This window comes from Sesamum indicum, linkage group LG16 (assembly GCF_000512975.1).
Source record: "Sesamum indicum cultivar Zhongzhi No. 13 linkage group LG16, S_indicum_v1.0, whole genome shotgun sequence".
Lineage (NCBI taxonomy): Eukaryota > Viridiplantae > Streptophyta > Magnoliopsida > Lamiales > Pedaliaceae > Sesamum > Sesamum indicum.
In genome coordinates this window covers 640,126-664,826 of record NC_026160.1, presented here as the reverse complement: position 1 = coordinate 664,826, position 24,701 = coordinate 640,126, and the positions used below count along the sequence as shown (strand labels likewise).

Genomic DNA, 24,701 nt, shown 5'->3' with positions numbered 1-24,701 from the left:
GAAAGAGTGACATTTTGAAACAAATTTCCCATCCCTCTGATAATGGGGAATTCATTACAATAGAAGGATTACTTTACTCGAATCTGTTAAAGGAATACATTACTTTCGTGCTGTTTGCTTTCTTCGACTTTCTTGATTTAACATTCTTTAGCAATCTAGGGTTCACTGTTTTCAAGCTATTAGTCTGTGCGTATGCAAATTTGCATTTGGCTTTTGAATGTACTTTGTTGTAGCTATTGTTTACAGGTCTTTTTCATGTAAACTGAAATGTGTCATTTGTTTGAATTTATTTGACTCAGCAAAAGTATTACACTTGACAAGTCTTCTCTACTTCCCTCCCCGCCCCCCCACCCCCAAGGACTTTTGTTTTCTTATTTGTAGGTTTTGAGGAGCATGGTAAAATTTATATCGTGCAAGAAGTTGATATCCTTAGAATCTTATGGATTTAATACAATGTATGGGCTATAAATTTTGTTATGTTATTTTATTTATTTTGCTTTAAAAAGTTCTGTTTGATGAGAGATTACAGCACAGGTGTTTCATGGTGCTGATAATGATGTTCTCTGGCTGCAAAGAGATTTCCACATCTATGTTGTCAATTTATTTGACACAGCAAAGGTGATTTATAAGATCTAATTTGTGTCGTTAGTAGGTTCTTTGACTTGGTTCATGATTTCTAACCAATGAGAAGTTAGAGTATTAGTGGGGAGATTCCCAGCAGAATGATCTTCCATATAATAATTGTCCCAGTTGCTGTATATGTATCAATAATGCCTGTTGTATTAATTTATTGCAGGCATGTGATATTTTATCAAAGCCACAGAGATCATTGGCATATTTACTTGAAACATACTGCAGCGTAGCCACAAATAAACTGTTACAGGTTTGAATACTGAATTTAATCTCATATATCTTTGACTCTCTCTATATAGTTAATCAACATGTTTTATAAGTTTCTCATGGTGGAGTACTGTGCATGACATTCTAGAAATTACCAGGAGAAGAAGTGAGCAATTCTTGAGAAATGTGCTCCACCCCCTTGAAGAATGTGCTCTATCACTTTCTGATTAATGTGTCCTTGTGTTCATAGCAACTTCACTTCTTCAATTTGTGCAAGCACTATTTGATAAACTGTTCCTCTAGTGGGAAAAAGTGCATTCAAGGACTAAATGATGCTGAATCCAAAAGACCAATTACCAAATGAATGATCAAAGTTCTTGTTGTGTCCTGCAAATTTTATATGCTATACACCCTCGTATATGTGACGCCAGGACTGATTTGAGTTGTTCATGAATGTCTTTTATTTGTCCTGGTTTCTAGTTTGGTCATGTTTGTCTGTCAAGGAAGCTATTTTGAGTTTGCTTGAAATTTATTTCTTGTACTAATGGTCTGTGGGGTGTGGTCCAAGGTTTGAGCTAGCATGTGATCCAATTTATTTTAGCGTTGTTTAAAGTAACATGTATTAATACTTATACTGTGTCTTCAGTCAAGCGGAATAAGGACGAAGCTTGATGGTGAATTGGCTCATAAAAAAGCTCTAGCACGGCTACGCATTGTGCTTTAGCTCGGGAGTATGATCAATCTCCAATTAGCTGTTTTAATACACATCTAATTTGAGCTCATTATAACAACAAAAGAACTCAGGACTTGTTTTGTTAGTCATACTCGATTCGTTTACAGTTGTCCAATCAAGTGCTGTGTTATGTTTATTCTGTTCTACCAAGCAATGTGGTTTGTGAAAGTTCTGTTCCCCATTTGTGAAATTTAATGGGTTGGAATAAAATACTTTCAATTATATTATTGTCTAGTAGACATGTAAATGACATATTTTCATGAAGTCTGCAATTGTCGAGTCACTTTTCATCTGTGCCTGTACCCAAATTGATTACTATCAATTTTTGCTGGCAACACTGAGGAACATGTTATGATGGGGTATTCAACTGACTATGTAGCCATCTGATTTGTAGAGAGAAGACTGGAGACAACGTCCATTGCCAGAGGAAATGATACAATATGCTCGGACGGATGCACATTATTTGTTGTATATTGCATACTGTCTCTGTTTGGAGCTCAAGGAGAGAAATGGTATGGCTTACATGAGCTCATAAAATAGATTCTTGCTATTTGATCTTTGGGTATTTCCAATTAGATATCCTGTTCACATCTCTATAATATTTATTTGTAACACTACTTTATTACATGATGAACCAACTAGCTGCTAGAAATTGTTGTAGAAGGTCTACTGCTAATCATGGTGATATGCAATTTCTCTTTCCTTCATATACATAGAGAGTATCTAGAGAAGTTTATATTGCCATTTAGAAAGTGCACGTTAGACTCTTTTCTTTTGGTAATTTGCAACAGAGACATAAAGTGAAAATGATCAAATATGATGCAAGTGTTTTTGACACTAATAAAAAACAAAAATCCTTGCATTAAATCTACGCTCAAGTCAAATAGCACCTTTGATCCGTCTCCGGCTTACCTGTAGTGTGGGTCTGGGTTTCAGTTGGCATCCCTGTTCAAGTTCTAAAGGAACGTTTGGTTAAAAATCAAATCGAATTGCTTGGTAGTCAATTCAAGATCGATCAGGAAAAGCTTGTTTATTCTCGGTTTATTAAACATAAGAATTTAGTTTGAATATAATTATCATGCAATAAACCCTTACAATCATCTCGAGCATTCAATTACTGAAAGGATGACAAAATGAGCATGAAAACGTCAAGCTACTCAACCTTGGCTCAAGCAAAAATTCATTTGAGCTTGATTCGATTATTAATCGAACCGTTTTCAAATTCAATTATTCGAACATGATGAAAATTCAAACAAGCTTGAACAATAATGTGTTCAGCTCAACGAGTTGCATTTACATCTCTAGATATGGTAGCTTCACTTTGAAAGGGTGATGGTAGTTACTAGTTGACAAAACCTTTAAACTGGTTTCTTGGAAATCCGGGTGAATGGGATGAAGGTTCAATTCTATTAGAAGAAGTGTTAAGGAATCTTTAAATATCGTGTGCGAAGCGATGAAGAAATTGTCTCAATGTTGTTCTGGATGCTATTGAGATTCATTATTCTTGGGTTTACCTTGATTTCATCTGCCAATTTTCACTCTTCATCTAGCATTTTCCCTAACAGAATGTATCATTCCATAGAAAAAAAATAAGGTTTAGTTAAACAAAAGTTTAAAAGTTATTTAGACGTTTTACCTGAGAATTTGTTTCAAGATACAATTGTATAAGAGTTAAGAAACAATAATAATAAGCTTTATTCTTGAAATATGTTACTCTTGTATGAGTTATTGTCAAGATGGATAAGGAAAGGAAGTGTAGATGGAGCCACTAGATTTTGAGGATGGAACTGGACTCTGAGCTGTGGAATTAAGTGTGGTGATTGCCGACTAATTCTCCTGGGGTATATTTTAGAACTTCATTTTTGTCCTTTTCTGTAAGTAGATTATATATATTGACTGCATATTTATCTACAGACTTAACTTCTGAAACTGCTCATTCCAGAGATACTAACAAAACTCGCAAAACAAAATAAAAGAGGTAGATCAGCAGAAAATCTGTGTGAGGGACTGGATTAAGTAAACTAATGTCATTTGAAGCACTCGTTAATCAAACTTAATCTTTTTATTTATTATTCAAACTCTTCATACTGTCAACATTCTAAAGAAAATAAGTGCATCAGAAAATTCGTCTCCTGGTGACAAATTCCATTTTCTTCTCGAGGCCAGTCGACGTTCCAATGCAACTTGCTTGCAGCTTTTTGCAAAAGATATTGAAGCTTGTCAAGGAGAATTAGCTGCGTCATCAATAGTTTCTCGGTGCTTGAATGATCAAGGAAATATCTCATCCAGTCTTTGTGATGATAAGGTATCTTGTTAAGGATCTTTAAGTATCAGTCATTGGCATGGTATGGACAGTACTGATGATCAACTTTACATTTAGTTTCAGGAACTTGTTCGGCGACTTTGCTTATGGAGGGATATAATGGTTAGTGCAAACATGTCTATCATCTACTTGTTGTGCTACAATCTAACCCATTTGGGCTCCATAGACTATGAGTCCCAAAGTTTGGTATGAGCCTAGAACACAATTGCCACAGGAACCAGGTTTATTTTGGGCTACCCTAAAGAGTTTTGAAAAAGGGTACTGGAGGGTTAAGGTGGAAATTGACTGGACCAAGAACAGGCATCGCATAATCCATATTTTACTTTTTACATTTTGGATATGATATCATGATCTGCATGTAGGAATTGCATATTTTATGTGTTCCTTTTCTGTTACCATTGGTTTGGCTGTGCACAAATGCGCACCTCTTGAATTATGTATTAGTACTACTATTAGTACTCAAGTTTGATTACATACTCCTTAAACGGGGAGCAGTTTAGATCATGGGTCTCGAGGATGAAGAAACGGTCATGGATTGAGAAGCAATAGAAGGGGTTTAACTGTGCTACGTAGAAAAGTTGAGATCTTCATTGAGTATCATTTTCTCTTGTGTAACTTAAGAGTATAGTAGAGTTCTCTGACTGCATTGACTGTTAATATTTGGAGCCTTTAAGTATTTCTGTAATAGAAAGTAGTATATCTGATAATAGAATGGGGGAACTTGTTGAGAGATGTAGGATCTTAAGTCGTGGATTGATGTTTATTTGCAACGGTCCACTATGCGTGTTGATTTGGTGTCTTTGTTTAATTCTTTGTATTTAATTCAATGTGGTACTGGTGACTGGGCTGGTCATTCCTGGTCTACCAATAGCATGTTGAACTTCTTTTTCATACTTGACACTGTAATAGCTAACCTAGTCAGATGTCAAATTCTTTCAGGCTCGTCTCCATGATGAGAGTCTGAGATTTGTTTTATCAGAGAATGCTATCATTGCACTCGCAGCTCAAATTCCGACAGATGAAACAGATATTTGCAGCACTATATCGGAAGCTGATCGAGATGTTGAATCTGTGGCTCTTGTTCCTCTCCAATCTCCATCTTCTGTAGTTTGTTGTCATTTGGAGGACCTTCTTTGCCTGCTTCAAGAAAACACAGCTAATCTAGATAATATATTTCATCGTTTCATCCAGCAGCACCTAGGTCCAGCTGGTAGTTGTCCTCTTTCTGCATATAATTATGCTTTACTGTCCAAAACTAGCCTGGGAGTAACATATAAATCCACCTCCAACCGTAATGGGTTTAGGGCTTCAAAACAGATTGCAAAGAAGGCTTCCCGAGAGCTGTTTGTTCAAAAATTTTCATGCAAAGCACCAGTTTATCACAACTGCAAGATCTACGCAAATGATGGCCGATTATTATGTTACTGTGATCGCAGAAAGCTTGAATGGTTAGATGAATATCTCATAAATGCTTGATAATATACTTCAGCTCTTTGTGCATGGAAAATGTACTGACCACGTTATGATCAATTTATTCAGGTATCTTAGTCGGGATCTGGCGAAACTTGTAGAACAAGATCCTCCTTCCATCATGCTTCTCTTTGAACCCAAAGGGCGTCCAGAAGATGAAGATAATGACTTTTACATTCAGAGTAAGAAAAATATATGTGTTGGTTGTGGTGAAGGAAACCATTACTTAAGATACAGAATTATACCCTCATGCTACAGGATACATTTTCCTGAGCACCTGAAAAGTCACCGTTCCCATGATATTGTCCTCCTTTGTGTGGATTGTCATGAAATTGCTCATGCTGCTGCTGAAAAGTACAAAAAACAAGTAGCTGCTGAGTTTGGAATACCACTATTTATTCGTAAAGTAGTTGACTTTGATAACACACAGCATGTACCTTCATCTATGCCTATTGTGACGTCTGAGGAGATAGGTGTGTCTCCTTTACAGTTGCGTACTGCTGCTATGGCTCTGCTACGCCATGGACCAGAAATGCCATCCCAGCGTCGTCAAGAATTGATGCAGGTAGCAAAGCTTATAGATTTCCATTGGTTTTATTTTCTTAAAAGTTCATTTTGAATTTAAGAGTAGTTACGCATTCCTGTATGGTATTTATGCAGATATTCATTCTGAAAATGTTAGTCTTTTTGCATGATTTTATCTATCAATTGAAATCATATACATCAAGTTGAAGCATGGCTCTTTCACGTGATCCAAAATCACATATCTCCTTTGTGTACATTGCCTTACAAGTCCTTACTTTGAGCAGATTGTCATGACGTACTACGGAGGGAGAGAAATATCGGAGGAAGATCTTGAAAGAGCTTTGATAGTTGGAATGACTCCTCATGAGAAAAGAAAATTTGAGAAAAAAAGAGGTTTTGCATTTAAACATCTGACAGGAGGTATTAATCTGAATGATGGGAAAGAAAATAATATTGGCAGCAAAGGAACTCCCTCTCTTCAAACTGCGTTGAAAGGTGGAAGTATGGACGCCAATATGACACTGATGAATCGGGAACAAGATGTTGATACTTTGATGATAGAGGACAGAGGAGGAAGCACTCAACCTTCATCTTTGAATGATGGTGGCAATATTGTTGAATCTACTATCGATACTGATGATGTGATGTCTGACTTAAAGATAGTTGAAGATGACCATATTTCTGGGAATGGAATTTTATCGAATGAGACAACTTGTTCCATGCATGTCGGAGATGTTCCACTGAAGCATGAATCAAAATTATCGTTATTAGGACATGGACCGCATGGGAAACAGGTAGTCGCACATCTGCTAAAGGAGTACGGGGAAGATGGGATTCGTGAATTCTGTCAGCGATGGAGACAAGTTTTTGTTGAAGCTCTTCATCCTCGTTTCTTGCCTGCTGGCTGGGATGTCATGCACAGGTATGTCGGGTTTGATACTCAGTATGATACTCCTGTGGCCCAAATAATTGCTCCATTTACTAAGTAATACAAAACTTTTGACCTCCTCCTTTTGTTGAATCTGAATTTAGACATTTGTAGACTTCCAAATTTTAGAATTTGTCAGGTTTTACTATTTAGTTAGTTTTTTTAAAAAATTGACTAGATTATGTGTAATGAAATGAAGAAAAATAGTAGTATGTACATCATCAAAAAAATGAAGTATTAAATGTCTCATTTTATCACAGACGATGAATGTACTACCGGATTCTGCTAGGTTCTACAGAGTTTGGCAGAAAACGTTAATTCCCGTTAACATAGAAAGAGAGAGCATTTGATAGGGGAATAGGAGATGCTTGTATGGCTTGTGGATCTATCTGAACTTCCTGGTTTTGTGTTGGATTATTTGCCTCTATTTAAATCCTAGAACGAGTGGATAGAGTTGGCACCATCTCATCTAAATGAGTTGACCCATAGATCCCACTAGTAGGTTTGTTTGCTATCTCAGCAGTTCCATTCTACCATCTGAAGGTGACTTCTAACTTTTAGAACCAGTATCTGATTATGACTAACATCAACATCCTGGCTCCACTAATAATGTATGGAACATTGAGCATCTCTATTGTTACAATGCCTTTACTTCCGACTTTTTAGTGAAAAAATTTAACTGATACTTGATTCTCTGAAGCACGAAGTTTAGTTCATGTTTTAAAATTGTCGGGCAAGTTACTTGTTGATTAGGGAACCGAAGAAACTAAACTATTTATGGTTTGAAATTCACCACCAATGAGATAAAGTAAACTAACGCTCCCTTCTATAGCTCTTGCAAGATTACATTAGTATGTATAATGTGTGATTTATTCCTTTTCTGCAGCTTTTGCTCAACCACTACATCAACTTTTATTACAATACTCAAATCTTAGGTTGTTTCCGCAACTGATTTTTTTTCGCTTTGTTCAAAGGATTTGATGTTGGACACTTTTTTGCCAGTGGTAAAAGAGATTTCGGAGAATACAGCGTCTACAATCCCACCAAGAAAGCTTCCGGGGTTGCTGCTGCAGGATAGAAGCAGAATATCGTTGATTTCAGTCGTATATCTTCATGTTTTTTACTTGTGTGTTTTCTTTTTCTTCTCTCACATGTTTCTACTCTCCATGTTTTCTGTTCCATGGTAGACTGTGTTATTTATTATCAATTTTCTTTAAAAAAATATTTATTTGTTACTTTTCAACGAGCGTAATTCTTGAGTCAAGGCCAATGTTGTTGTATCTTGTGTAAGGCAGATGAATTACTCAACTTTGGCATGTTTGGATGATAAATGTTTAAGTTTCAAAGTATGCATACAGCATAGGATATTTACTGTTACATTTTGATAAATGAATTCTACTTAACTACCCTGCAATGAGAACAAATCCCTTGTAATTACAAATGCACTTTATGAGGTTGTAATTGAGATTTACATCCGTATCTACTCAGAGTAAAAATCCTCATACACAGCCTGAGGGCCATTGTAATTACAAATGACTTTATCAGGTAGTAATTGTAATTTATGTTGACATCTACCCGAGGGTAAAAGTTGTGATCGACCCTCTTGGGTGTTTGTTTATGTAATTATATCTATTTTTAGGGGTGTTTATGTAATTATATCTAATTTTAGGGGTGTTTATATAATTTATTCTTATTATAATTTTCAGTTATATGTGAAATATTCTGTTTTTTACATAATTTAAATATTCTCGCGTAAGTGGGTGGGAGAAAAATAATTTAGATTTAAACCTATTTATATATGTATTATATATAAATACAGAGGATATAATTCAGAGGATTCTGGAATATGGCGTGTTGTGATTATTGCTCTAGAGGAAATTAATATCAAGGGATAATCACACCCTCCTTTCGTGAGATTTAGTGTGATTATACGTAAATTTTCTGTGATTTGAAAAATTACATTTAATATTTTAGAGATTTGATTTCGTCTAAAAAATAAGTCTCTTCATTAGTTAAAATTAACTGAATTTGCTGAAATTAACGAAAAGATTGAATGAAAAATTGATATTTACCCTTAATTGACTTAAAAATCACTTATTGCAGGTCAAATAATTTTTTTTGGGCTAAATTAATCTTATAATAGTGAAAATATACCTCCTTATATCCACTAATGTGTTAAGACGTATAGGGATAATTTGATTATAAAATGATTCATTTGACCTACTATAAGTAAGTAATAAGTCAATTTAGAGTAAATTTTTTTTTATTTTTTTTGTTAATGACAAATTCAGTGAATATTGACTAATGGTGGGACTTATTTGTTAGATAGAAGCAAACTTCAGGAGTGATAATTGTAATTTTTCAAATCACATGGGACTTACGTGTAATTATTATATTCATAAGTTGTTATAAATTGCATTTATTTAATAAATTGATATATAATGTATTGATATGCTACATATATATACATATGCATGTATATAATATGTTATGCGTTAATCGCTTTTTTAATGGTTCGATCAATCGAATAGTGACTCAATAATTTATCTGATTCAATTATCGATCCAATTTTCAAAACATTGACTACAAAACTGCTATTTTTCTGCAATTCATACTCACATTTTAGCTCTCGTTTTCATATCCAAACTCTGTACATCAATTGTTTGATCATTATCTCACGTCTATTCAAGTTTTCTTATTTTATCTTTTTTAAGTTAGTTATTAATTTAAGCATCGAAGTGCTAATTTAAGTTAGTTATTAATTTAAACTCGATTTGATCAGTGAAAAATTAATATAATATATTTAAAAATACCAAACTACTTGAGTTGGATTATATTTGTTTCATTTAAAACTTGTTCGAATTCAATTCGACTGATAATGAAATAAAAAATTCTTATACAAATTTTCAAGTTGAATAACAATGCAATCAAGTTTAAACGGTAATGTGTTCGATTCGACTCAAATTATTTACATTTGTGTCCCCCATGACTTGGAGCAAAGTGTTCTAAACAAAGAAATTTTTGGGGTGTAAGTTGATTTTTACTTAATTTTATGGGTAAATCAACAAAACAAAGAAAGTTAGGGGGTAGAAGTGATATATTGCCTACCGAGTTGGATTAGATACCCGAAGCTGACAGTGGAGAGTCGAACTTCAATTCACTCGGTTTCTTCTTCTTTGCACATTGCGATCTCATTCCCCACCAAAGCAGAGAGAGTTTGCCGCCCATATACTTCTGCTGATCTGCTCTGCGAGAGAGAGAGAGAGAGAGAGATTTGAGCGAAAGGAAAGAAGGGGAAAAGGGGGAAATGGCGTTAAGAACTGGGGTTTTGAAGGCGGTTCTGGGATTGATGGCAGTTTGCCTGGCAGCATACATAGTGGGACCGCCTTTGTATTGGCACTTGATGGAAGGGTTGGCGTCTGCTTCTGGCTCAGCCTCTTGCCCGCCGTGTAACTGTGACTGTGATTCGCTGCCCCTTTTATCCATTCCCCAAGGTATTATGTTAGATCTGCTTCGATCTCTCTGTTTCAAGTGTTTTTGCTGCATTGTGCCATCTGGACTTAGCTTTGTTTTGTGTTTAAACTTGAGTTGGATGTGCTATTTCGTGGTCTTTCTGGTGGTATTTGCTTCCTGTAGGCATGAGTTTCTTCTTTGTTTGTTTGATGTTGATTAAGATTGAGCCTTTTGGTGGCGGTCCTAGTTACGATTCAATGTAACTTGTTTTTAGATGATCGAATGTCTGAAGATGCCGATTCGGCTCTGTTTGCTTGTTTGTTTCCACACTGAACTATATGGGCTCACGTTCTCTTTCGTGTTAAATCTCGATTTTGGTTTGAAGCCGAAACATTTCAGTGCTTTTCGCTTGGTAGCACAAGGTTTTTGCTTCTTCAACTAGGAACTGAGTAAAGACTAAGCCGTGGTGTGGTGCTTATCACTGAATATATCTGTATGTTTTTTATGACTTAATACTAGAGTGACTGAATAAAGATGTGAATTTTACAGCTGTTTCAGTAGTATCCCTGTTAGGATTTTCTATTTGGCGGTCAGAATCTGATGAAGATTCTATAGCAACCATTCATAAATGGGTGAGAAAGGACATGTAGAAATAGTCTAGGGAAAGTCTTTCCAGAAGACTGTTAAGCAAGCAAGATTCAAGCTGTGGCTTTGGCTTATTCAGTTGCTATGGTTCAATCAAAGGCCTTCGATTATAGTGTTATGTGCATGTCCTGGTTACAGAACTTCTACTAGTACGGTACTCTAATATCTTAGATAATTAAAATACTTAATAACTGTGCTGTATCCCCTTAAACTAAAGACCTCACCATTTTTACGGTTAGAATGCTTTTAATCACAGTAGAAAACCCTGAAGAGAAAGATTGGTGAATGTTGATCTTAGAGCAGGTTAGTTCTCATTAAAAGATGATAACTGAAGATATCCACAGAACCACTTTGAGAAGCCATTGTGATTAGTTTGGGTTCGAAGTTATGCCTTTTGTGTTAGTAGTACCTTCAATCTCACATGGATGACATCTTTGAAGCTTTTTAAGCTTACTACTTTTGACTGTAAAAGCTGAAAAGAGAATTTCTTGGAATGAAGGGGTACTACTTCAATTATATATAGAGCATGCATTCAATTGCAAGCTTTTGTACTATATAGTCAAAGAAAATGCATTGCAACAGTCCAGAGCAAATCATATGGTTATGCCCACCTCTGATGATTGCGAGTAATCAATGGAATAATTCTGTTGCCGCATTCAATTACTCTATTAACTAAAAAAGGTGACAAATGGTATACTAAAGTATAACCTAGCTCTAGCTCAATAAAGAATGGTATCATGCTGACTGAAGCATGACCAATAAAAAATTGATAGTTGGCTAGCGATATATCGCAAACCTAAGGAGTTGAAGGTAAGCATAAATCGGTATCATGTTTGGTGGCCTTACAGTGATGTTGGAAATTATTGCACAACTGGAACTGGAAGTTTCTGTGAGCTTCTTTTATTAGCACGCATAAAGGTCCTCCAAATGATGCAACCATATCACATCTGTTTCTTGCTACTAATAATTATTCTTCCCCTTTGTCATAGCCCAGTACTTGCAAGTATTGTTGCCTCATCATGTAGGTTGTATAATAAGGTATCCTAGGTGTAGTTTGTGAAGGATGCACCTTTCTGAATTTGGACGTATCTCGTAGTTATTAACTTCCTGAATCGTGTTATCTTTCACTGTTCCATGGTTAGAGCTTGTATTTAATGATTACTTCTTTATCTTTCTTGCAGGACTGAATAATTCTTCGTTTGCAGGTAAGCATTGTAGGCTTCATTTTAGCATTTTTGCAGTTTCACATGTCTCTACTTTGTTTTGATCTGGTATCATGCTTTAGTTGTTGGTTGTTGCATAATGTGGTATTACTAATAAAACAAAGAAAAAACTAACGGAAAACGTGGCAGGATAATATCATCTTTCTTCATTCATCCAGGTTAAACTTTCAATTGATAGAATACCTTCACTAGTTTACTCCTTAAGTTTTTCTGAGCAGTTAATTCGATAGTACGAGAACATCTTGAAGCATTATTTCTTTTGAATGCATAAAATGTTATTTTGGCCAATATGAATTGGTTTAGCTGCTGAACAGTTGGCAATCACATTGAAGTTGGTCAACTAAACTACAGTGGACAAACTTGGTCTATATATATATATATATACCTAAGTAGCAAAGTGGTTATTTAAAAATATACTTTCATTAATATTAATTCCACTGATGATGGATTTCCTGTTGGTTTCTAGTTTGAGATTGGATTAAGTTTACTCAATCTACTGCTCTACTCCACCTGAATTTTATTAATTTCTTGTAAGAGATATCGTAACTATTGTATATCATGTATGTCAAAATTATAATACCTCTTGATCTATATTTGGTTTGTTTGTCTAACCCTTTTTTATGCATGGTAAGAATGCTTTGGACGTTGGTTTTTAGCATGGAAACCACTTGAGGGATGTTTAGTTTTGAATGGGAACACGAATTAAATGGGTGTAGAAATTTGATTACGTGATATATTTTAATTTATACATCCGTTCCATTTTTCTTCATTATGCTCAACAACATGCAAAAAGCATTTGAAAATCATTCATATATGATTCAGAAAAAAACAAGGTATGGGATTTAATTTTCTATACTTGTTCCTTTTAATCCACTAAACCCTTGATGCAAAAATTTTATAACTTCATATTGTGTTATATTCCTCGCTTAGAATACTTATATCTGGTACTCAAATGTTAAGCTGTTTGAAGCCAAGAGTTAGTTTTCGGGAATGCTTTTTTCTTCTGACTAGATTAATTGATTCAAGTTTCCTGTCTAAATGTTTCATTTTATCTTCTATCACCATATGGTCCTTGGAACATGACATTGGCACTTTGTTTACCATCATATTAGGAACCAACTAAAGGTGTCCTAATTTTAGATGCAATGCTTGTGAGATTTTTTATCCTGTAACATTTATCTTCCTTTAAAAGGGCAGTTAGATGAGATGGAATTAGTCTATGATAGGGAAAATTTACTGAAGTTCCATTAGTTTTGGAGTATCTCTGAATTGAATCCTCAGACTGTGTGCTTCATCTGTTTCTTTCATGTATCTCAGAATGTGCAAAGCATGATCCAGACGTGAGTGAGGACACACAAAAGAACTTCGCAGAGTTATTGTCTGAGGAATTAAAGCTGAGAGAAGCAGAAGCTTTGGAAAATCAGCAGCGTGCGGACATGGCACTGCTTGAGGCAAAGAAGATGACATCCCAGTACCAGAAAGAGGCAGACAAGTGCAACTCGGGAATGGAGACATGTGAAGAGGCCAGGGAAAAGTCTGAAGCAGCTTTGCTGGCACAGAAACAGCTGACGGCTATGTGGGAGCAGAGGGCACGTCAAAGAGGTTGGAGAGAAGGAAATGGCAGGTCGCAATCCTAGTCGAACGTTAACACGCAGTCTATTAGAATACCAGCAAATTTTTATATATAGTTCTTCGAATTGGTGGATTGGATCGAACGCATCAGAGAAGCTCCGAGTATCAGGTGTCAGCTGAAAGCGGGCATCAGGTTTACGTGTATCATCAAACTGTCAAGAAGATGTAACATTTTACCCATTGTTATTACTATTCTAGGAAGTTCCATTTTGTGAAAGAAGTTGGCATATCCATTTGGAAGAATCTTGCATATATATATATATAAATACCTGTGGCTCTGAACTAGTTATTTTAAGTGAAGCAGATATTCATATCTTTGAAGTTAGTTTTGGTTCATGAAAATATAGGATTACAATTTTTATATTTTCACAGATATGGACACAGAATCATTTTGTTCTATGCTAATTTTCAGTTTGTTTGAGAGCAATATCTGATTATTCAAGAATTTCTGTCAAAACAAAGCATGTTATGAATGTGCATCTGATATCATAAAACCAGACAAGCGTACGGAAAACCTCCAATCTTGCCAATTTCTTTTTATGTTACCCATTAATCATCACACACACTTCACACAATGTTTAGACTTCATGGATTTGATATATATCTCAAAATCCCATCACTTGGCCTTCTTAAGAGTGGTGAAGGAGGAAGAAGAAATAGCAATCTCATCATATCTCTGAAACAAGTAAGCCAGAAACAAAGCAGCCGTCATTGGCACGACATCCCTTGCAGGGCACTGCTTGTTGGAGGCCGACGGCGCGTTTGTCCCACTCTGCGGTCCATTCGACCAGAACAGGTACTTGAGCAGCTTGTCACCACCTTTTTCCTTGGTAAATCGGTTGTACACAAAATCCTCCGGATTTTCAAAGATTTTAGGATCCTTCATCACCAGTGGCTGGTAGCCACACAGCATTTCCCCTTTCTTGATCTCAAAAACAGCATCATGCGAGCTGAGCTCGAAGTCCTTCCGAGCTCTGCCAAACTGCGATGGGACCGGTGGGTTCAAACGCAGAGTTTCATACACGAAGGAGAACACCAACTCCATCTGTTGCACCGTCTCGAAACTAAGCACATTATTTGATAGTTTCTCCCTCACTTCCTTCCTGAGCTCGTCATGTACGCTCTTCTGCTCTCCAAGACTGCTGAGAAGCGAAATAAAGAAGATCAAGAACCCGCCAAAGGCGTTGAACCCGAGTATGAAGAGGAGGTTGTGGACGGCTTCCTCTTCGGTGAGTTTGAAATCCGTCTCTGCTCGTTGCACTGTTTCTTTTGCTTCAGTTTTCACGAAATTCGCAAGCTTTTGGTAGTCGGATTTGACGAGCCAGAAGGGGTACGAGAAGGAGTGGAGGAAGATCTCCTCAAGCGGTTGCAGAATATTGATGCTGATGGTGGGGAGGAGCTGCAAGGCAAGCCACTTGTCGAGCATTATGTAGCCGGATTTCTTGATCTCCGGGACAGCTGAGGGGTCAGCATTGAGGAGGGCGCGGCTGAGGAAGGTGAAGAGGAAGTCTTGGAGAGGGAATAAATAGCTGGCGGAGCTGCCGCCCTCGAGCTGGGCGTCGAAGGAATCAAACATGCTGTCGAGGGAAGTCACCAGCGTCGATGTCCAACTCCTGGAGCTCCGTTTCAAGATGTCTAAGGTGAAGTTCTTTATCTGCATGCACCACGCCATTTTGCCTTATGAATTTTCCGTTTTGAATTCAACCAATCACACGATTAATAACTATACTCAAACTATACATTTCGAGATTATTAAAGTCAGATCTAAACACGCTTTATTGATATATTACGCTTTTCAAATACGTGTTATTACGCTGATTTAAATAGTTTGAATTAAACATTATGACTTTAATTCGAACACATTCAAACATTATACTCAAAGCATAAACAATGATGCAAAATCAGTAATAATTAATTGGGGGTAAATATAATTTTTTATCCTTACTTTGTTAACATCATTAAATTCAGTAAATTTTAACCAACAATGAACTTATTTGTTAGACGAAAGTACTACAGTAAATATAATTTTCCAAAATTATAGGAGATTTATGTATAACTATACCAAATTTCAGAGATGGGAGATGTAATTATGTCTAATAAAAATGTGACATGTCAATAACTCTTCAATGCTCATTCTAATTTTTTACTTTAAATCCTATTCTATTAATTAAGTATACAATTTTTTTTAAATAAAATAAATAACAGGTGGCCATGCTGGCAAGCAAATGGACCATATCAAATCGAAGTAGAAAGGGGGGGGGGTTACCTCAAAAGTCAAAAATAAAATAAAAAGTAATTATTGCCAATCAATTAATCAATTCATGTCTATATTGAAAAATAATTGAAAGCAGGGGTAATGTTATGATCTTACAGGAAAGTTATAATTACACTCATTTTTATGAGATTTTGTATGATTACACGTAGATCTCTTGTGATTTAAAAAATTATATTTAGTATCCATCAGTTTTGTATTCCTCTAGCAAATAAATCCCTTCGTTAATTAAAATTTATCAAACTTATTTATATTAGCAAAAAAAAGTCAGATAAAAATTCATATTTATCTCGATTGACTTATTGTTGATTTATTGCAGATTAAATAGATATTTTTTTACCACTTATCCTTATTCATATTCACACGTTAATCCATGTATGGAAGTATATCTTCAATGCCACAAGAGTAGTTTAGACAGAAAAAATTTTATTTGGCCTGCAATAAATCAGTAATAAGTCAATCGATGGTACTTATCAATTTTTACTCAATTTTTTTGTTATATCAACAAGTTCAGTGAATGAGAAAAAATATAAATAAACCAATACATTATATTTCTAAAAAGAAAAAAAAAACGAAAGAAAGAAAGCAAAAAAAAAAAAATCAACTTAGAGGTATAATTGGTATAGCGATAAAATTGGTGTGGCGGTGTCATAACCGCCATTTGTGAGAGAAAAAAACATTTTCTTTTTATATAGATAAATATTTATATTTATATATACTAATATAAATAGGAAACAGAAATACTTTTTACTCATAAATAACTGTCTATGACACCACTACACTAATTTTTTTCGGTTATGTTCGATAATAACCTTAAATTGTTTTTTGTCTTTTATTCTATCTTTTTTTATGAAATATAATGTATTAATTTATATACTTCATTTCTATTTAATTATATTTTAAAACATAAAAAAATTATATATTATATGCACATGTTCGATAATAACCTTAAATTGTTTTTTGTCTTTTATTCTATCTTTTTTTATGAAATATAATGTATTGATTTATCTACTTCATTTCTATTTAATTATATTTTAAAATATAAAAAATTATATATTATATGCACACCTAAACAACATATCATGTCGGTAAGTATGTACAGAAAGGAAACGAAGATATTTCAGAGTAAAAGAGTTGAGACAAGAAGACATGAAATGTAAATTTTGGGCACGAAAAGGAAAATGGACCCATTAAATTGACAAACTTTGTCTTATCAATTGAAAACAACACATGCAATTATGGCTAGCTTACAATTTTTTTTTATAAGCTCAATTTTTATGTCAAGTTAATTAAAAATTTCTATTTGTAACATATGATTATAAATTTTATAAGATAATAAGCTAGCCAAACATCCTCTTAGTCTGTCTTTAGTTTTATTTTTTTTAGTTTTTTTTTATATTAACGCACACACATAAGTTCAAAATACATTCCATCCACATGCATATTTATAAAAATTTATTATGTTTAATTAACTTTAAGAAAAAAAGAAAATAAAATGAACTAACCAAATCTAATAAAATGAATTAACCTTAGATATTAATTAATAAAAAGTTATTGATAGAAAAGTAATAAAAATAAGTATAGTTGAGGGTATTTTAGACCACACACATCTTCCCAATCAATAATTATTATTATAATAAGCCAATCAGGCTAATTTAAAAGCGAATTTGAAACCCCATGACTTTAAGGTTATGGGTTCGAACCTCACCAATATGTCATGATGTTATTCTATTTTAATAGTAAGTGTTGTTTTATTTTAATAGTAGTTATAAAAGTTGTTGATTAGATGTAATTATTTGATATTGGTGATTAATATAGTTGTCGATTGTTGTCAGGTCTACATATTTAATATTGATAATTGTAATTGATTATTCAACACATAATAATTCATTATTTTCACTTAAAAAAATATATTGTTATGATAAACTCCTCCCATGCTCCCACTTAAATAGTATTAGCAATCGAAGCACTCCTGTTGTGTACGGACAATTTAATTTTTTTATTATATTTAAAATTAATAAAATAGATAAAATTTGAATTTATATGAATAAACAACAATTAACATAACTAATTAATTAAATAAATGGTAATTTATTCGAAAAAAAGTATTTTAATTAATCCACGTCTTGGCTGTTAAAAGTAGTTTTTCTGAGGCCTTAAACTTTAATATATAATTAGCAGGAGGAGGAAACTGGATAATTAGGTTCGGTCGAAGAAAATCAATGATGTGATCGATCATTTTTCTTAAATTGTATACTAATCACACGATAAATATTTTAAGGACATGTAACATTTATTCAATAGTATAGATATAGATAGATATATAGGTAGGTAGATACGTCCATTCTTCTAGCTACTATATCATGATTTTTAATATATTTATAAAATTAATTGTATTATGAAAATTAGTAAATCGCAATTATTTCTTTTGAAATTTGGTATAGCCCCTCAACAATAATGTGAAAAATATGATAAATTTATGATGTGATTAATCATTTTTCCTAAACTGTATACTAATAACACGGTAAGTATTTAAAGGCATGTGCTTTTGTTCAAAGGAAACCAATCACAGAAAAGTATAATAAATTTATGATGTGACTGGTCATTTTCTCTGAATTATATATTAATCACACGACAAGTATTTTAAGAGCATGTGCATTTATTCAATAGTATAGATATAGATAGACATGTGGTTCGGTAGGTACGTGCATACTTCTAGCTACTATATCATGATTTTTAATATATTTATAAAATTAATTGTATTATGAAAATTAGTAAATCGCAATTATTTCTCTTAAAATTTGGTATAGCCCCTCGACAGTAATGTGAAAAGTATTATTTTAACCTTATTAAATATTTTTTATTTTAAAAAAACAATGTCTGAGAAAATATAAAAAAAAAATGAGGGTGGATAAATAAATAATCAATAAAAAATATTAGCCAATAAAAATAATTTAAAAAATTCTAAAAAATATATAATATTATGACTTATAATCTAATTAGACATTTTAAACAGTTCACTAAAAAAATTAAATAAAAATCTTACGAGACTAATAAAATAAATTTATTATTATACGAAGGTTAAAAATGGGATTAATTATAAAATTTTTAAATAATAATAAAATATTTATTATCACGGCAAATTTCAAAAGGGACCGTAATTATCTCAAATAATATTTAATTCACTTTTTTCTCTCTCTATTTTTCCGCACCACTTATTTATTAATTTTGTCCTCCCGTCGTTTTCATATGACTTTTCTTATCAATATTTTTTTATTAGTTTTTTAATCGCTCATATTATTTTATCTTATTTTAATCAATTTTTCCTATTATTTAACGTAAAGACAATAAATATATTATATAATAATTATTAAGATAATAATTTTTACAGAAAATTACTAAATATTTATAATGTTATATTTAAAAAATTAAATTTACACATCGAATATGCTAATGATGATAATTAAAATAAAAAATTTTATCAAACAAATTAAAAAAGAAAACATACACACACACACACACCAGAATGATAGTACTGAATACATACCTGAGAATGTTTAGGCTCAGAGGTATCAAGATACGCACAAACCCTCAACCCGCCGGTGTAATTCACGCTGGGCATGAAATCTCCGACGAGCGAGTTCGCTTTCTCCACCACCTCCATCTCGAACAGGTGGCCGAAGGATTTCACGTCCAGCACCGCCACCACGTTCGGGTTCACGCCGACGAAGAAGGGGAACGCCGGCGGCACGTTCGTCCTGAAAACCGTGCTGCTGTACTTGTCGATTCTCTTCTTGAAGAAATCGGACGGCCCCTGGAACCAGAAGTACTGCAGCCGGTCCCACAGCGGCCCCACCACTGGCCACCCGTACCCGCCGGGAACCGCCATCCGCTGAAGAGCCGGAGGCGACTGCGGCGTCAATGACGGTGGCGTTGCCATTCTGATTTTGGAGAGACGATGAAGTGTGTGAATCTGTTAAGTAGGAACCAACTCTGAAGAAGGCGTTGGGAAAACGTGAAGTCGCTGGCAATTTTTATACTGAGAGATGCATTTTTCGTCGGCTGGTCGGCTCTATTTTTGTTTTGCAATTAAAGACAATAATTCTAAAAGTACTATATGAATTTAAGGATAATTACAATCTTCTTCCCAAAATTTAGTATAATTATACTTTAACCCTTTGTGATTTAAAAATTGCATCTTAAAGATTACTTCCGTCTAGTAGATAAATTCTCCCGTTAGTCAAAATTGATCGAATTTGCTTATATTAACAAAAAAAATTGAATAAACATTTATATTTACCCTTGATTGACTGATTATTGACTTATTTAAGGTCATATCATTTTTTTCGAACTTTACTATCCTTATAATGATGAAAAAATATATATACCTCCTTACATGCATTAACATGTGAAAACGTATGAGAATAATTTGATCATAAATAAATTTTTATTTGACCTATAATAAGGCAGTAATAAGTCAATCAAAAGTTAATATAAATTATTTTTATTTAATTATTTTATTAATATCAGCAAATTTGGTAAATTTTGACCAACAAATGGACTTGTGTTAGACGGAAGCAAACCTCAAAAGTGCTAGATGTATAGGAATTTACGTGTAATTACACTAAATCTTAGGAGAGAAAAATGTAATTATCCCTTAATTTAATTTTTTTAAAAATATATATAATATTTACTATATATATTTTTTATTTGGTGAATTGGCATTTTCCGACAGAAATCTAATGGAACTTGTTACTTTTTTAAAATCATTTTCGTCAATTGTAAAATGAAAATCTGGGTGACATAATTTTTTTATTTATACTTTATTATTAAGGGAGAGCAGTAGTTTAGTGTCTCATTCTTCGTTGTCTGTATTCTTTTTCCTAATTTTATCCTTTTCTCATAAACACCAAGTTGGACATTGTTCTCAACTTTAATTAATTTTAACTTATAACTTCTTTATCTTTTTCAGGAATTATTACACTCTCTTTTTTTAAAATTTGGTGTAATTATATTGGAGTTTAAAAAATTACATCTAATACTCTTGATATTTTCTTTCATCTAACAAATAAGTCTACCCGTTAGTCAAAATTTATCGAATTTGTAAATATTAACAAATAAACCGAATAAAAATCCGCATGTACCCCGATTAACTTATTACTTATTTATTGCGGGTCAAATAAATCTTTTATGCCAAAACTGTTCTTATACATCTTTGCATATTAATGCATGTGAGGAGGTATATCTTCACTATTATAAGGATGGTTTACTAATAATTTTTTTTTACCTACAATATGTCAGTAATAAGTCGATCGATGAAAAATATCAATTTTCTTTCAATTCTTTGTTAATATCAATAAATTCAATGAATTCTAACTAACGGAGAGGGACATATTTATTAGACAAAACAAACCTCATGGGTACCAAGCAAACCGTGGATAATCTGCGTGTAATTACACCAAAGAGAGTGTAATTATCCCCTTTTTTATTTTTTAATGTTTTCAATTCCTTCAAATAATGTTAAATTTCAATCTTAAAAATAAAAATTATTTCTTAAAATTTTTATTTAATTAATTGAGTGTGCCACATGCACTAGTTACTAATTACAGTAAAACCTCTATAAATTAATACTCCATAAATTAATAAACTCTCTAAAATAATAAAATTTTCCGATTTCGACTTAGGCCTTTGTAAAAAATCATCAAATTCGATAAGATAATAAGATAATAATTTTTCAGAAAATTTCTTTATAAATATTAGGTCCCATTAAAACTCTAAATTAATAATTCATAAATATTATAATTATAAATATTATGGTAATTTGCTAAAAATTGAAGTCTGTAATGCTTTATGCATTTGATCATTCAAGTATAATTTTGCGATGCCTTTTAGATAAGGAGACATGGCCGGGTGTTATAAATTATTTTATTTTCAAATTGAGATTTATATAGTATATGTTTCTGAATTATAAATTTGTACTAAATTCGCTCAATTTAAAAAGTCTCTCTTTTAATTAATATCTCTCTGAATTAATAAAATTTCATGGTCCCAAGGTTATTGATTTATAGAGGTTTTATTGTATTGTAATTATCATTTTTAATACTATAAAAATTTGAGGAAAAAAATGTCTAGTAATACATAAAACCAATGATAAAAATTAATACTGCCATTTATTTATTTATTCTTGTTTAATATTTTCCTTTTTTTTGGTAATGTCATTTCATTTTTAAATAATTATTCAAATAAATTGTTGAAAATAAAATATTAATGAAAGAGACGAATATGACAGTTGATATTATTGAACACGACGAACTGGCTTTCTCCAATTGTCAATTATTGAGCTCTTAGGTGGTCCCAGTGGCAGGACAGAGATGAAGGTTGTGTGATGCCATGGGAGAAATGAAAAGTTCGTTTTTTTTTTTTTAGATTTGACATAATTATAAATGCTCTCTTGTTGATTGAAAAATTATTAATATTTTTTATTTAATGGGTATTTAATAATTTTTGTTAAATTTTTATCTATTTTAATTTTTATATGGTGAATTGATTAAATGTCCTTGTAGGTTAAGAATTATAATTTTATTTATTTTTAAAAAATTTATGAAGTTTTTTTTATAGATTAAGTGAATATTTTTTTATAATTTTATAATTTTTGTTTGAAAATACAATAATGAAAAAATTGACAATTTAAATCTCCATTCAAGAACTACATAATTTCATCAAACACGAGAGGGTATTTTTCAAATGAGCTACATTACTTTATTTTAAAAAGTATAGGGGGGTAACTAACTATATTTTTTTCATAAAGAGGTAATGTGCTCATTTTAAATATCACAGAGGGGTAAATTGTTGTTCACCCCTTCTCAAAGTGTGGTAGAAAATCCTTCATCAAGACGGACAATATGTTTGGTTTAGTTTTTCAATAAAGTTTTCTTTATTACACTTTGATGTTATGTATTAATGTCATATCAATATATAATTGATACTATCTATTTTAAAATTCTTAAAAAAAATATACATGTCCATCAGCTACTTTGCATCTTTGGGATGATTTTAGGACTTGACAAAAGAGCATATCGTTAGGTTTGTTGGGAGGTTCCCAGGTAAGAATCTCCAATGTTTAAAAATCAGCAAAGTAGTTCGAGGTAGAAGAAAACGACCTTAAAGTGTTTTCAAAGTATTTAATGCGAGTTTTAGTGTAATATATATTTTATCATAAATAAACTGTAGATGAGGTATTTATAATATTTGAATGAGTCTATTTACTTGTTTGAAGGGTACATTTGCATTGAGCCACATGTCATGATCCTACCTTGTAAAATATAGGTGAAATCAATGGTCTTCAGCAATGGATCCTCTGAGTCGACCTGGATCTTGCGACCCAACCTAGAATAAGAGGGCGCAAATCTTTGGCTTGACCTTGTACTAAATGCCTTTTTTTGAGGGAATTTGTGTCATTTCTTTGATAATTTCCTTAATCCCCATCAATTATATATTCATATTTTTCAATTACAGCTTGATTTAGATATATATTTTACTTCTCAAAAACACATCGCAATCACACATTAACATGACATCAAAGTGCGGATCGCCCTCTGAAAGAACAGTATAGAAAACGTTCAAAGCCTCTCCAGAAACCATACAAAACCCTCAATCACATATCTTAATACACATCTCAAGATCTTTAGCTTCGCTTGTTTCCATCTTCTCACTGTTCCAGAAAATAGCAAAAAACATTCTTAATGCTGAATGCTTATCCACAATTAAAGATAATTATATAACAAGATCTATTTTAGTATCAGTTGATAAGATGAATACAGACCAAATGAAAAGAGACTTACGAATTTGTGACTCCACTATTAATAGAAAACCCATAAACTCAATTAACACATCACTTTTTACGTTTTCTCGATCACAGAAGGGTCTCGAATCTGTTTCGAAATACAAAACATATCAAGAAGAAAAAACTCATCTAATTCAAGTTACACGAGATCCACAAGATTAGTGTTTGATGGGGACCTTTTTCTCTTAAATCACACAGCATTCACAAAACGTACAATTCAGTGTGTTTTCATTTATCTAAAACTAAAAAGACAAAACTCCGACGTCGGTAGGCTGGAGTTGATGTGATGGCCACACATTGTCACTCCACTCAGAAATATCTTGTTTGAATTTCAGTTCAATTATAAACACGTGTATCATGTGATGATAGTGTCATAGTTGTAAGAGCAGATATTTTTGTGTAGCTTATTTTTCGAGGACATTGAAATAAAAAAAATAATATTAATATTAAAATATTACGTGATAGTATTTAAATTATTGATAAATATATGTATTGAGCGATAATAATTTGATCTTATTATAATAAAAATGATAGTGATAATAATCGTGCATAAAATTAGCCATTGTAGATAATTAGTGATACATGTATAATGATCAGATAATTTTTTTCGTTTTTTGTTTCTATTCTTTTACTTTATTTTTGAGTGAATTAATTATGCTTATATTATGAAGTTTAATTAAGAATTAATATACTCATAATATCTAATTTTTATAACTAATTAATTAATAACTACTATGGTAAAAAGGGGCCGACATGTGCACATGATTGATGGGATTGGCCAATTGAGTAAGGCATTATGACACTGGAATAAATA

At 32.8% G+C, this 24,701-nt stretch overlaps 3 protein-coding genes across 6 annotated transcripts in view; 2 read left to right on the top strand and 1 right to left on the bottom strand.

Moving 5' to 3' along the window:
* Positions 1 to 8,089, top strand: part of LOC105178485 (protein RRP6-like 3) — a 10,699-nt gene extending 2,610 nt beyond the window's left edge. Inside the window, exons 4-12 of one of the 3 annotated variants that reach the window (XM_011101969.2) lie at positions 535 to 618; positions 797 to 883; positions 1,968 to 2,085; positions 3,694 to 3,878; positions 3,954 to 3,998; positions 4,836 to 5,344; positions 5,436 to 5,931; positions 6,176 to 6,813; positions 7,794 to 8,089. In XM_011101969.2, the coding sequence (XP_011100271.1) occupies positions 535 to 618; positions 797 to 883; positions 1,968 to 2,085; positions 3,694 to 3,878; positions 3,954 to 3,998; positions 4,836 to 5,344; positions 5,436 to 5,931; positions 6,176 to 6,813; positions 7,794 to 7,800 (2,169 nt within the window). In that variant the 3' untranslated portion in view covers positions 7,801 to 8,089. The remainder of the gene's footprint in view (positions 1 to 534; positions 619 to 796; positions 884 to 1,967; positions 2,086 to 3,693; positions 3,879 to 3,953; positions 3,999 to 4,835; positions 5,345 to 5,435; positions 5,932 to 6,175; positions 6,814 to 7,793) is intronic. The other 2 variants (XM_011101968.2, XM_011101967.2) reach the window with 2 other exon arrangements.
* LOC105178484 lies at positions 9,957 to 14,087 on the top strand. 2 transcript variants are annotated; one of them, XM_011101965.2, is made up of 3 exons: positions 9,959 to 10,313; positions 12,099 to 12,122; positions 13,458 to 14,087. In XM_011101965.2, the coding sequence occupies exons 1-3, from the start codon at positions 10,127 to 10,129 to the stop codon at positions 13,775 to 13,777; spliced, it is 531 nt and encodes a 176-aa protein (XP_011100267.1). In that variant the 5' UTR covers positions 9,959 to 10,126; the 3' UTR covers positions 13,778 to 14,087. The 2 variants fall into 2 exon arrangements, with proteins under 2 accessions (XP_011100268.1, XP_011100267.1); XM_011101966.2 differs by lacking the exon at positions 12,099 to 12,122 and having other exon boundaries at positions 9,957 to 10,313.
* On the bottom strand, positions 14,259 to 20,120 carry LOC105178483 (fatty acid hydroperoxide lyase, chloroplastic). Its single transcript, XM_011101964.2, has 2 exons — positions 19,592 to 20,120; positions 14,259 to 15,426 (listed from the first exon to the last, which is right to left on the bottom strand). Exons 1-2 carry the CDS (start codon positions 19,982 to 19,984, stop codon positions 14,389 to 14,391), a joined length of 1,431 nt encoding a protein of 476 aa, XP_011100266.1. The 5' UTR covers positions 19,985 to 20,120; the 3' UTR covers positions 14,259 to 14,388.